The following is a 14,539-nucleotide window of genomic DNA, read 5'->3' on the forward strand; positions in this document are numbered from 1 at the left end:
TACCCCCGCAAAGCAATGTATGCACTGGGCCTGCCCTCGCGACAGCCCCACCACAGGGACAGAGCCGGCGCTAAGTGGGGGAAGGTGGGCTTTTCCGCCACGAGCAATGCCGGGAAATTCCTGGCTCCCGGCCCCGTGCTCCTCCTGCCAGACCATGTTACACGGGCTGCAGGAAAGCTCGCCGCTACTGGAGCCTCAGCCTTTCCTCCCGGCAGTGCCTGGCACGCGCTGGCTTTGGGAACTGGAAGGGATATTTAAAAAAGACCAGGAGCAGTTAACATCTTTGTACGTTAACTCCCAAGGGGCCCAGGGTGGGAATCAGAACTCGCCCCTCTATTCATCTACCCACCTGCTCTCTCGGGAAGGGCCCAGCTTTTTACCGCATGGACACACAGCACGCCCTGGGGCTCTGTGACATTATATGCTTAACATACGACCAGGCAGATCATTGTTGCTATTGTTACAGAACTGCAAACAAACTTGTACCAGGTATGCCCTAAGGCTTCAGAGGGGTAGTAGCCGAGTTAGTCCGTAACAGGAAAAACAAAGAGGCTGGTAGCACTTTAAAGATTAACAAAACCTGGAGATGGTCTCATGAGCTTTCGTGGGCGCAAGGTCATCTGAAGAAGTGGGTTTTGCCCACGAAAGCTCCTGATGCCATCTCCATGTGTTGTGAGTCTTTACAGTGCTACAAGCATGCCCTGTAAGGTGTCAATGGAAACGCTATGGGTTGCCGAATCGACTTAGCCTGCCGGTATGCATGTAGCATTTTTGCAAAGGAAGTGATGCGAAGTTACGTGTATGGACTAGGCGCCTGTCATTCAAACGTGCTTCCTCCTGGGTCGTTTACATCCAGTCTGGCCTACACATTGCGAACGGCCCATTGACACGGATGATGGCCCGTTAGAGGCCACAACTCGCACACAAAAGCTGATTCTCGCACCACCAGCCTTCCTGAAGCCACCTCAGCCAGAACTGAAGTTGCTCTGACTCATTGAGGCCTGCGAGGAACTTGTGACTTGCTCCTGGAACCCCAGACTCCAGCTTGTGCCCAGACTTTTCCCATAAACTAAAAGTTTTCCTCCACACGAGAGAAAGTATAAATAACCCGGGAAGCCTCTTTCCTGCCCTGCCTCCTGGGCTATGGACTTATACGAACAGGAGCTGTCCCACCAAGAGGCTGGAGGTCTTCCAATCTTTTGGATGCCACCAGAGACACAAGCCAACAGTTTATTCCACCCCTCCTACTAACCTGATCCAAGAGCTTTGCAACCGGTGTATTTGATTCCTTTGACCATTTTAACTCTCACCTCTATCTTTTCTCCTATAAACACACCGTTGAACATTAGCTACTAAAGGCCTGTCTCCCGCGTCGTTATTGAGTAAGATCTGAGCTATGTATTGACCGGGGTACGAGGCTGGTTCTTTGGGATCAGAAGAACCCATTGGTGGATGAAGCTTGTTTTAAACAACCACTCATCATTCAGCATGGTGTCTGGGTGGAGATACAAGGGCTGGGATACGCAAGCAGACTGCATTTCTGATGTCTCGTTAGCCCATGTGGTGAGACAGAAGGGTACTTTGGTTACGGATTTCGTGGACCTTATGGGAGAATAGCCACCAGTTTACGGGTGAGTCTGCCCCATTACTCAGCTGTTTGTCCTGCCTCTGGCATCCTCAGTGGTGACCCACTGAGGCCTGGTGACAGGCCCACCCCACCCCAGGGCTACCGCACTGCAAATCACCGCACCAATCAGACGCCCACCTCTCTGCCCACAAAGGAGTCGCTCGTCTCGAAGATCAGCGCCAGGTACGTGACGTTGTTCCTTTGAAAGAACCCGCGGATCTCCTCCGCACTGCAGGAGAAAACAAGGAGACCTTCTCAGTGACACAGAGCGAGCAGGCGAGCGCGGCACACGGCAGCTTTGCAAAGGGCCGGGCGTTTGCCCTTCTCGCCTGGAGGGAGCGGAACCCTTAATCCAGCTGGGTTTGCGGCCCAGGCGGGTGGTTGGGGTCAGCTCTGCTTATCTCCCCTTCAATTCGCCGGGGACTTTCCGGCCCGTTTTCTGCTTCAGCTCATTGGCTAAGGGAACTTGCCAGGGTCAGCCAAGGAACAGGAGAGGGAGAGAAAGCTGTTTATGGAGGTTAGAAGCCTAGAGGCTCTCCAGGAGGAACAGCTGGGCCACAGAGGTGAGCACAAGGATGCAGATGCCCGGGCAGGCGGGTGCGCTCACTCTAGCCCCTGGCCATCACCCAGGCGAGACGACCTCAGACACCGACTGGCGCAGTTCCCTTTCCATCGCTGCTCTGCCGGCTGCCGGGCCAGCTTCATTTCTGCCTCCTGGCTTAAAAACCTAGCTTATAGCTGGGGGGTGTCTAGGTCTGGCAGGTCAGCTTAGATGACCCTGGGCCTTATGTGCCTGTGGACACAGTGACTCCAGCTTGCGTGGCCGCTTTAGGATCCAGGCCATGGAGGCGGATCAGGGGCAGCAGCGGGCAGGACACCCCCCCGCTGCGGGCATGAGTTGGATCAGTAGCTACCCTGCAGGTGTGCAGCCCGAGGCTCCTGCTCCAAAGACTCAAGCCACTGCTGCTCCGGGGCCGCCGGCTTGCTACGAGCAGTGCTAGGACTCTGCCCTTCTCGCTCCATACAGCCCAGGGCCCGTTTCTCCCGCACAAGCAACCCGGGACGTGCCCCTCCCCCGGGACACCCCCACAAGGCCCTTCTCCAGCCCCGGTCGGCGTTCGAGGCCGGTTTGCTAGACACACACCAGGGGCAAAGCCTGGCGGGCAATGGAACCGGCCCAGCCAGCGGGTCTGGCACGTGACCAAGGAAGCGACTCAGGGCCTGTTAATCCCTGGCCAGGGAGCTGCCAGCCACGCTCGGCCCATGTGCTGTCATCACAGTCCTCCCAGGAATGCCACTGGCCAGGGCCCCTCCCTGGGACCGCCTGGCAAGGCCCCCAGCCCAGCCTGCAGGAATTCAGTGCCGCAGGGCCCAGCCCTGGTCGCAGGCAGCAGCCACGTGGCCGAGGTCTCAAGGCAGAGCGGCTGCTGGAGGCCTGGGTACGGATTCCTTGTCGTTTCTCTCCCCCCACCCCGTCCTCGGACGGGCAGACAGCATCGCAGCCGGCTCCTGCGCCCCCCTCCAGTAACCTGGCAGGTTCCAGCGGAGGACAGGCTGGCGGCCACGTCTCCTTGTGCGTCTCCAGACTGGCGATTACGCCCTGCCTCAGGGCCTGAACGGTGTTCGTGGAGCCTGGCGAGGGAAGAGAGACGCAGAGCTCACCGCCACAGCCACGGGCCCGGAAAGCCACGGGCCGGACCCGAGTAACGAGGATCCGCCCCAGCCCCTAATCCTGCAGCAGCGTCACACGGGGCCCGAGAGCCCCTGGGCTGAGATGGACAATATGTCCCCACCCCCCCGGTACCGCTCCAGGGGCTGGTTAGCGGCACATGGCAGGAATGTCTCTGAGATGCCCTATTCATTTACCCACGGCCCTGAGCCATCCCCCACCACCTTCTCCTGGGGAACCCCTCGCTGGCTGCCCCCCAGCTCTAGAAGGCAGCAGGCGTCTGGATTGCCCCAAGGAAGGAAACCACCAGAGCAGGGCGAATTCCCACACGGGGCACCCACAAGGGTTCAAGAAGGATACTCACTGGTTAGCCTTATCCCGTCATCCGGGCTCTTGGAGAAGGCCTGGAAAAACTGAAAAGGAACAAGAGAGAGAGTGTTTGCAGAAATATCGGGGGAACATTCATTGCCCCCCCCCCCAGCATACACCGAGGGGCAGCATGTACCAGCGGGTATGGCACTAGACTAGATCTCCGGAGATCTGGGTTCTATTCCCAGGCGCCAGCGCAACTTGCTGGGTAAGTTGGGGCCAACCGCTGCCTTTCTCTGCCTCAGTTTCCCCTCTGTAAAAGGATATTTGCCTGCTTAGTAAAGCACTGCGAGAAGCTGGCTGAAGAACGCTATGTGGTTCAGTTGTTCCCAGCGCTACTTACCTCGCTCTTTCATCTGCAGCCCTCAAATCATTCGACAAAGGAGAGCAAGACCGTTATCCCCGACTAAAAGATGGGGAAACTGAGGCACGGAGCAGCGCCATCACGTGACCCAGTAGGCCAGTGGCAGAACCAGGAATAGAACCCACATCTCCTGGGCTCTCAGTCCAATGTCCAATTGTGGTGGAGGGTTGGGGTTCCTCCGATCCTGCAGCTCCATAGCAGCAAGAACAGACTCCTCCAGCCAGTAGACTAGCAGGGGGTTTATTGCTTCTCCAGGATACAGCACAGCATAGACCTAATGCGTCTACAGGAGCCTGGGCCAGGATGGCTCAGCCCCCTTGAGATGGGTCCCTAGGGACCCCTAGATTCCAGCCCCCTCCTTAGTCTGTTTCCTTCATGGTTCCAGCCCAAGACTGCCTGCCCCCAAACCAGGTGTTCGTCTCCGCCTCCCTCCCTTCCTTTGTCTCTCCCCTGGGGAAGGAGCCTTGTTCCCAGGTGTCTGGGCTAATACACATGTGGGTGAGTCAGTGGAAATCACATATCACAGCGTAGGGGGACACCGGATTACAGAGCAGACAGCCCCCCCCCCCCCACTACGTCACACCAATCTACTAGGTCTTGCTGATTTATAAATGGTCTCCGGGCACCTGCAGAGCAATCAGTGGAACAGGCCCAAAGTACAAGATATAAATCAACCCAATGCAAACTCAGTGAAGCACTCCGGACACAGATCTACTCCGCCGTCTCCCTGGCCGCCTGGCAAAAGCCTCCCGGAACAAACCGATCTGGCATCGCACCGCGCAGGGCAGACCCGCGGGCCGGCACGGGCAGACGTCGCAAGGGGGTGCGATGGAGGGGAGGGCATTCTAGAGTTACGGTCTCTTCTGCAGCCACACACCTTGCAACCTGCCCACCATCAGAGATCCTATCGGGGGACGGTCAACATGTGTGATGACGTGTCGGGGTCCCCCGACGCTGCACCCCCGTAGCAGTAAGAACAGACTCCTCCAGCCAGTAGACTAGCGGGGGGTTTATTGCTTCTCCAGGGTACAGCACGGCACAGACCTGATGTGGCTACAGGAGTCTGGGCCAGGATGCCTCAGCCCCCTTGAGATGGGTCCCTAGGGACCCCTAGATTCCAGCCCCCGCCTTAGACTGGTTCCTTCACGATCCCAGCCCAAAACTGACCCTTCCCGCAACACTCACTTCCTTAGTTCCCTCACTGCCCTCAGCCAGGTGTTCGCCTCTGCCTCCCTCCCTTGTCTGTCCCTCTGGGAAGAGGCTTGTTTACCCCTCGAGCTGGGACTAGGTGTCTGGGCCAATCCACACGTGGGTGAGTCAGTAGGAATCTCACATCACAGAGCAGGGGAACCCCGGGTGACAGAGCAGACAGCCCCCCACTACGTCACAAGTCAGTACAGGGACAGAGCCCAGGGGAAACCGTTCTCGAGCTCCCCTCTCCAGCTGCCCTGCAGCACCATGCAAGTTAAAAGCACAGCGGAGGAGGGACACGTGCGACTGAGGTCGACGGAGGCAGGGCCCTGTGCCAAAGCGCACCAGGCCATCGGGGGCAGGCTGGGGGCGCGGCGAAACGAAGAGCGTGTGCGGCAGGATTTGTGCCGACCTGGCTCTGGATCCTGCTTGTAGCTCAAGCCCAGCCCGGGAGGGGCAGCCGCAAGGGGACGGCTCGGATGTCTGTGCTGCGTGCAGCCGTCCGGAGAGCACAAGAGCCCGGCTCGCGGCGGTCACTGCCAGCGCCTGCCGAGGGCCGGGGGGAGAGCTCTCCGCTGCTTGGACAGCAGGAACAATGGGAGCCTTTGCCTGCTCCTCGGGAAGGCCGGCAGGCAGCCCACCCCCGTCGAGGGATGTTTTCCCGGTGTCTCCGGGCTGCCCCTGCGCCAGCGGGCCCTTGTCAGAGCCCCAGCCCGAGAGTGGGGAAGCAGAACTCACGGCCTGCCTGGGTGCGATGAGCGAAGGGCAGCGGCTGCATGTCGCCCCGGGGCCCGGCGTCAGCCTGGGTGGAGGGGACGGAACAGAATCACCCGGAGGGGCGGGGGGGAGTCGGCATGTACCATAGGGGCGGCCGAAGGGAAATCCTTCTGGGGGAGACGTCCCTTCACTGCCTAGGGCCGTTTAACACTCGCCAGCGCCGGGCATTCGGCAGTCGACCGCGACAGGCCGGGGGGGCTGCCCCTGCTCCCGTTTCGGTGACGGGGGCCCTGTGCAGCCCTGCGGCGAGATGGCCGGGGAGGAGACGCTGCCGTGTGCCCATGGCAAGGCACTGCAGATCCCCCCCCCGGCGCGTACAGCCGGGAGATTCGCCAGGCTCCCCGGTGCCAGGGCTGCTGCTCACAGGAGCGCGAGGGCCCGGGGTGGGAGGGTCCTGCTGTGGGAGAAGCCAGCTGCCTGGCGGCCCCGTCCGGGACAAGCACAGGGCGATGCTGCCAGCCAGAGGGCTGTGTCTTGCGCCTACAGCGGTGCAGGGAGGGGAGTCACTCGGCAGGACCCCAGGCCCGCTCCGGCCTGCGCACAGCGGCAGGCGAGCGGTTCCAGCAAAGGCCCGCAGGACAGGCCGAGGGGCGAGCACGCCTGGGCCGCGGGGGAGACGAACGCTCCCGCTCCCCTTTGGCTGAGGCCCGGGGACGCAGCCCACCTCGTACAGCCGCAGCGCCCCATCCGGGCCCAGGACACAGCCCTCCCCGCAGGGCCGGCTGCAAAGAACAGCCGCTCCCTGCGCTGCTCTGCCCACCGGCGCGGAGATCGGCACCTGCGGTTTATGGCCCAGTCCCCCCGCCCCCGGAACGCTACGAAGGACTCAGCCCTGACAGAAACCCGCCTGTGGGGCGCCCCCCCCCCCCCGCACGCACCTGCCACAGGCAAATGTTTGACAACCAGGCTGGGCCAGGAGCACGAGCTGTTTGCAGAAGGTGGGTGCCACCAGCCCTGTGTCTTAGGGCACTGCCACATCAGCAGGGCTCGGTGCCTCATGACAGACAGGCTCAGGCACTGTGCTTCGGGCCAGGGCAGGCGCTTCGCCCGTCGGCTCCGTTCCTCCGGCGTCTGAGGTCACCGCGCCAGCTCTCGGTTCTCCCCCTTCAGCACCCAGTGGACGAGGGGTGTCAGGGGGTCTCCAAGGGCGGGGAGCTTCCCAATACACCCCCCCGCCTTTCCCGTGGGGTGGGGAGCTCTTCTCAGGCGGAGCCCCGGACTGGAACCCTCCCCCCCCCCCCACACACACACACGCGCCTGGCGAGTTCACAGAAAGGAACTCAGAGGGTTAAAGTAGGGATGGCAAACTTTGTGCCCCAGGGGCCGGATTCGGCACTTGGCTTCCCTGGATCCACCCCCTGAGGCTCAGCACCCCCCCCAAACCTGGGGAGCTGGCACTCCAGCCCTGTGGCCCCCCCTCCCACCCAGATTCTGCACCCCCACTCCACTCCTGCACCCTATATCCTCCCCAGACCCTCCAACCCCCTACCCACTCCTGCACCCTCCCTCCCGCCCACACCCCTCACCCCAAGCCTGCTTCCCGGCAGCCCCTGTCCCACACACTCAACTCCCCATTTTTGGCTCCACCCCAGAGAGTAGGGGGCCCACAAAACCTACAAGCCTGCCCCCTCCCCTGCCCCCGGCGCTGGTCTGTGAGGGGAATGTGCGTTTTGTTTGTTTCTCACCTTTGCATGCTCCCGACTGAGTTTTCTGTGGGTCAGTGGCCCCCAACCCAAAAGAGGTTCCCTACTCCTGGGTTAAAGCGAACAACAAGCCCTGCAAACAGACTCGCTATCGTGTTCAACTTTCTCTCTTTTGAGAGGCGTTTCTGTAAAAGGCCCTCTTCTAATGGTCGCTTAGCCCCTCAGAATTCGGTAGCCGGTGCCAAGGTGGACAGCCGGTCGCCCCCAATCCCTTAACACTTACAATGGGACTGAATCACTTCTTAAAATCATGAAACAAAAGAGAGGACAATGTAGCACTTTAAAGACTAACAAGAGGGTTTATTAGATGATGAGCTTTCGTGGGCCAGACCCACTTCCTCAGATCAAATAGTGGAAGAAAATAGTCACTATTTTCTTCGACTATTTTCTTCCACAATTTGATCTGAGGAAGTGGGTCTGGCCCACGAAAGCTCATCATCTAATAAACCCTCTTGTTAGTCTTTAAAGTGCTACATTGTCCTGTATTTTGTTTCAGCTACCCCAGACTAACATGGCTACATTTCTATCACTATTCTTAAAATCATGTTATTTGTGCCAGACTTCCTGGGGGTTAAAGGATCCTTCCTGGTGGATTTGTCTACACGGGCATTTTTCTCGAACTCCGCGACAGCAGCTGGTGCGTTAGCGCTGCCACAGGTGCAGCTGTGTCAGCAAGAGATTGGCAGGAAAACACAGCCCACGTTTCTGGAGCTGAAGTAGGTGAAGCGCCAGCTCTCAAGTGGCTGATCCCTTGCGGGCGCTACTTATTGCTTCCATCCATTGGCCTGGACAACCAGGAACAGCCCCTAACTCGGTCATCTTTGTCGAAGGGAAAGGGCTGGGAACGAATTAAAAATGAATAAATAAAGGGAAGCAGAAATCAGCGTCTCTGTTACATTTCGAGGGTAAGCTGGAGTGCCCCGGGGGAAGATCTGCTGGCAGGTCTCTGAAGCTACGGGCCAAGGCATTAAAAAAACCCACAGCTCCTTTGGGACTAATTCTGTGATTATACCAACCTGCCTGAGATTTGATTTCTAAATACAATTGAGCCTAACTTGGGGTCTTGTGCTAGAACGCTCCAATGTCAAGATTTTTCTAATCATCTGCTGCTGAAATGAGGGAGGTCTGGGGGCGTGGGATTAAATGCAGGGCAGGAAATGAGCAGATGGCGGCGCGGGGCTTTATAGCCAGGAAGTTTATAGCCAGGAAGCACGGCTCTTCGCTCCTGCTAGCCCATTGCCCCTCCACTCAATTCACAGCCCCGAGGGTAAATTCTAAGGCAGCCATTCATAACGTGCGCGGTTTGGACACGCCCAGGAGCCAACACGAGGGACCGGCATCCTCTTTGCTCCCGGGCGATCGCTAAGCTCGAATTCCAGGTCAGCCAAAGCCGGTTCACCCGCGTGTGCAGAAAGCAAAGAGCAAAACACGCTCCCAGGAGTCTTCTGGCTTCAAATACGTCGAAGAGGCTCTAGACACAGAGCGAGATTCGCCACGCAGGACTCCCCGCCAGCCTCCCTGGGAGCGGCAGTGGGTCGCCGCGGGAAACGTCGGTGGCAGAGGCGTTTGAAAAGGCCACACGCCGTCCTCCCCTTTGCACCAGATCCAAGGCAGCACGCTGCCTTCCAAACTGGAGCGGATTCAGGCACTCGGAGTCCCTGCTCCTTGGGAAAGGAGCCCAGCCAAGAGGCAAGCTGGGAAGCAGGAGGGATAACAGGTAAGGACTACCCGTCCCCAGCTTTGCTCTCCCTTACTGCGAACTCAGAGCATAGCCAGGCCATTGGGTAAACGCTAGGTAATAATTTAGCCCTGCAGCTGAACTCCGAGGCATTTCCAAGGTCTGAGAATTCACTGCCCGTTAGCCAGGCATCGCCAACGCTTTCGCATTCTTGCTTACGTTGGACGGGTCTGTGTTTGCCTAAGGAAATAGTTAAACGATAGATATTTACACAACTTCTGCTGGGCGCAGGACCGGAAGGGCAATTTGACTGCCAACAGCTACAGAGCCGCCGACGTGGGACGCTCTCAGAGCGCCGAGCAGATGGGATGAATTCTTGCCGCGCCCTGGGGAACAGACCCCCAAGTGACGGGCCCATCACTGGTAGCCGCTCCCCTGGTATTTTTTAACCAGAATTGTTGGATTCGCTCCAGCCTCCTGGCCAAATTCCTCTGGGCCTCACTGCATTCTGCCTGCCCCGGTGGCTCGGGCAATCTCCCATGTTCTTCACAGTCCGTCCGGCAAGGGCTGCTGTGCAGAGTTGAACAGCTGCTGTATCTTACTGCAGAGGTGGCTGCATTTCAGTGCTAGGGGAAGCGATTCCTACCCAATGCCCGAGAGTGTATACGGGCTGCTAGATAGGTAGATGCAAGATTATCATTCATCTGACCTGGCAGGAAGAGGCCAGAAGTGACAACAGCAGCTCTCTTACACACCCAGCGCCCTACGAGGCACAGGCCCCTCAGAGGTCCTGGGTATCTGGATTCAATCAATGCTCAGGGGGCAGCGAACCACACAGCTGGGACAAAAGCCAGCTGGCCGGCAAGTTCCAAAGGTCGCCGGCTCCTCCAAACTCCCCAGCCAGGATCCCTGGCCAAGCCGCGGCCACCCTCTTACGGGCCCAGAGAGATTTCACACGCACGGGATCGCAAACACACGCAGCCTGCTGGTGCAGCGCTGAGATAAACCCTTCCAGAGGGATCCTGGCCAATGCTGCGGCTCAGACCCAAACCAAAACACGGGCTGGAGCCCACAGAACAGATCCGGAGCCTCCGGGGGGTGGGGACCAGCCCCGTGGAACGCCTCAGGGAGCCTCCACACTGTCGGAGTGAGCCTCCCAGGCTGGTCCCCACCCACTAGGCTTCACAGCCTGAGCCGCCATGCAAGGAACTGCTGATGCAGCTATTTCAGAGCCCGTAGAACGCTGGGTACACGCCCTGCCTCCAGACCGACTGCCCCAGCTCCGCTTTCCTGCCGCCCGCCCCGGGCGCACGTTTACCTTCAACGTCGGGAAGCCGGTTATGCCAAACGTCCCGCAGGATTTCTGATTGGCCACCTCGGCACAGTCGAAGACGCCGAGATTCACCGCGGGGCTCCAGTCTGGAAGGACAGACAGACAGACGGGACGTCAGCGGGCCTGACCCCCGACTACGCCACTCCGCACACGGAATCCCAGCAGCAGCCTCTCCCCGAGAGCCGGTCCCAGCTTCACCTCAGCCGTGCCAGCCCCGGGAAACGAGGCGGGAGCCGCTAGGACATGCTGGGCGAGGGCCGAGCCTCTGTTACACCCTCCCTAACGCGGTCACATCGCAGACAGCTGCCCGTCAGTGCACCGGGGCGGTTTCTCCTCCCATCTCGCTCCCAAGCGCTGCCCTGACTTCCAGCCTTGCCTGCCCTCCCCTTGCTCCTTCCAATGGGAAGAAATGCATCCGGGGTGCATCTGCCCCCCTCCCCGCATCTTTGCTTTCTGCAAACAAAATGTTCCCCCAGTTTCATGCGGGAAGGTGAGTTCCAGCCTCCTCCATCTGCGCAGCCCCGCTCAGGCGGGACACGTTCAGCCCTGGAAGCCACCAGGGAAATGCAGCCAGCTCTGGGCTCAGGCACGGCAGCCCGTCCCCAGCACCGCCACGGCGGAGGTCAGGAAGCAGCATGTTCGCCCGCGTCACGCCGCTGGGAACGCACGCGCCACTTCCCACGCAAATGCCACCGGGGTCGCTTGGAGGGACGGAGCAGGCTGCTCAGAGCTGGAGTCTGGGCGGGAGACAAAGTGGGGGGAGGGCTGCAGGCCAGGAACTCGGCTTTCCATCTCCAGCAGTCGGGTGACCCGGGCATCACGCGGAGGCGGGGCCGGGCGCTCACCTGGGAAGCACTCGACCGACAGGGTCAACAGCACTTCCTGCCACACCTGGCCTTTTCCTGGAAAGGGGGATGGGGGTGATCTCCAAGGCCAGGCCAGGCCCCGGCGGTGGCGGGTTTCCGGGTCGCACGCCCATGCATTTGGGGGCTGAGCAATTTGTGTCGTGCGCTGCATCACACACACAAACCCCAGCTGGCACCGTCACTCTGTGCTGCAGCCACTGGGGGAGGGGAGAGACCCCAAGACCCAGCTTAGCAGGGCTCACAGCTCCCCCCTTCTGCAAGGAAAGCCCACCCGACCGACTCTGCAGAGACTGGACTCCCACCATCGTCGGGGGTCGCTGCGGTAAACTCCCAAGTCCCTCCCGTGGGCAAGGCATAGCAAGGAGGACGACCTCCCGGCTCCTTGCAGTAGCAGGCTGAGCTGGCTCTCCTGGGGGACAGCAGCTCCGGCCTGGTGCCAGGGGCCGAGTCGGGCAGGGATCCAATGCAGAGCTGTTAATCCCTCTTCCATAAACACTGTGGCTCAGAGGCCTCTCTGGCAGCAGCTGGGAGCCCACCGCTCTCTCTCCCCATCCCACGTGGGCACAGGCAGGTCTCAGCTCCCAGCATTTCGGCCCTCGCTCAGGCAGGGTCCCCCCCGACTCAGGGAGTGCCCAGCTGCTCCGTCCGCGCCTCCGGCATCTCGGCCAACGGCCCCTGCAGGTTTGTTTGAACAGATCAGCTTGCCGGGGAAACCAGACCCTGCGTTGGCCCCCGGAGATGCCTGGAGACTCATTATAACCCGCCTCTGGGCTAGAAAAACCCGCCCCCCTGAAAACGCATGACTCAGCCCTTCTGCAGCCAGACCCCAGCAGGCGCCTTCCAAGCGTTTTGGAACGGCTCAGCCCACCACAGAGGGCAGCGCGTCCGCTCCCGACTGATGCAGCCGCTTGTGCGGCGCGCTCCGCAGTGCGGCCCCAAGGACGGGACCAGGAGCGGGTGGACACGGCAGGGACAGGCTACAAAGGCACGGATTAGCCATCTTCGGGCCACGGCCACCTAGCCTAGCGTGGCTGAGAACACGCAGGGACCCTGGCAGTCCAGCCCTCAAATCACCATACCGCGATCCTGGATTTCACGGCTGGGAAGATCCACGCTCCATTCCAGCCTGGGCAGCAGCGGGCTGGGAAGTCGGGTGCCTCTGGGGCCCCCCACGCGCTCAGAGCCAACTGCCTCGGGGGAATTGGTTCCCACGGGGCCAGCAGCAAACAGACTCGGGAGGCCCCGATCTCGCCCTCGTCTCACACCTGCCTCAGCCTGCGCCGCTGACTCAGCGACCCCTGGGGCGAGCCGCTCCTGGCCCCGTTTGCAAAGTGGGGAAGCGCCCGCTGCCGGGAAGCGCTCAGATAAAAGGTGCGACGACACGTTACAAAGTCACCCCCGAGCCATGAGCCCAACCGGAGAAGCCAGAGCCAGCCAGTAATAAACGAGGCATAAAAATCAACGACCAGAACGTCAAGATGCTGCGCCCTGGGCTTGGCAGGGCAGCTGCCGAGGCTCATGCGGACAGTTCCTCAGGGCAGAGGGAGCCAGGGCTGGCGTTGGGGGCCGGGTGCCCCTTGCCTGCACTCCAGGGGGCTGGGAACGTTCCCGCCCTTTACGCTAGCCTCTCTCTGCAGAACCCCCAAGATCCAAGCTGAAACATCCCTTCCCCAGCACAATCTGTCCCCTGCTCAGTTCCTCTGCAGCCGTGTGACAGCTGCTAGGCCAGGACTGTGGTGGGGCTCCCGAGAAGCCACCCGGGGGCACATTTGTGGCCGTGGAAGCTGGTCTCACACTCGGATGGAGGGGTGTTTGCCTCGCTCTTACTGGGAGGATCCATTCAAAAGCACAGGCTGGCGTCACGCCCGCCAGCATGCATAGCATTGTGGCAGCGGGCGCTTTAACACAGCTTTTGAGTGGAGAAAATGAGGGAAAAGCTGCACGAGCGAGAGCCAGGCTCTCGCAGGCTGGAGCTGTGCAAGCTGCCTTCACCTTGCAGCACCTGTGAGCTCCCCGACTCTGACCTGCACCGCCCCTGCTAGTCCGGTTCTTCCAGTGCTGGGCTCTCAGCCCAACTTTGTCTCGACCAAGACTTGCCGCACGTTCGCCTCCTTCCCTGCTGGGATGCAGATCCAGCAGGGCTCACACCTGCTGGCCAGGGCACAAAGCAAGAGGCCTGGAACCACTTCCACGTGAGCAGGGATCCGCGGGGCGGGGGGGAAGGGCCATGCAGGGGGACGTGACAGACACACAGCAGGTGAGCAGGGGGGCGAGTAACCCAAGAACAAGGGGACAATCAGGGAAATTGAAAGGCAGCAAAATTAACACCCACCAGAGGAAATGACGTGAAAAGCACAATTAGCCGTCACCTCATTGAGGCCAAGCGTTTCGCAGGATTTAGAAACAGCCTGGACAATATGGCAGTGACCATTCAGTTACATTAGACAGGAAAAATTAGAAGGGCTATAAACCAGCGATGGGCAACCAAGGCCAGTGAGTGAGCTGCACTAGTGGTTCCTCCTTTGCCTCAGTGGGCCGCCAGATTGAAATCAGTCATGCGCATGAACCAAGACCCTAAGAATCAGGTTCGATACATTCATACGCGGCGCGCTGAATATTTCAACACAAGCAGACACGCTGTCACCGCTCCTACGTTAATCGAACGGGCATCGACTTCAAACAACAACAAAAAGAAACACTGACGCTTAACTTCACCATATCAAATCTCCACCCAACCTCTTCCCTCCCTCCTCCCCCTTCCTCCCAGCGCTTCCGGAGCACCACGAATTGGCTGATTCGCACCCGTCCCCACTCAGAGCTAGAACGCTGCAAATCAGCTGATTCATGGTGCTTCGGAAGTGCTGGGGGGAAGGGGGTGGAGTAGGTAAGCGTGGGGCCCCCAGCACGCATGAGACATGCGGGGGCAGGGCAGGGAGGGGGGGTGCACATAGAACCCCGCTGG

At 60.0% G+C, this 14,539-nt stretch overlaps 1 protein-coding gene across 1 annotated transcript in view; it reads right to left on the bottom strand.

The window, feature by feature from the left end:
• Positions 1–14,539, bottom strand: part of QSOX1 (quiescin sulfhydryl oxidase 1) — a 37,542-nt gene that overhangs the window by 15,514 nt on the left and 7,489 nt on the right. Inside the window, exons 2-5 of the mRNA XM_075936819.2 lie at positions 10,697–10,797; positions 3,661–3,709; positions 3,157–3,259; positions 1,766–1,856 (exon numbers count right to left, since the gene is read on the bottom strand). Coding sequence (XP_075792934.2) covers positions 1,766–1,856; positions 3,157–3,259; positions 3,661–3,709; positions 10,697–10,797 — 344 coding nt within the window. The remainder of the gene's footprint in view (positions 1–1,765; positions 1,857–3,156; positions 3,260–3,660; positions 3,710–10,696; positions 10,798–14,539) is intronic.

Source organism: Pelodiscus sinensis, chromosome 9 (genome assembly GCF_052426305.1).
Source record: "Pelodiscus sinensis isolate ZL-2025 chromosome 9, ASM5242630v1, whole genome shotgun sequence".
NCBI classification, from domain to species: Eukaryota; Metazoa; Chordata; order Testudines; family Trionychidae; genus Pelodiscus; species Pelodiscus sinensis.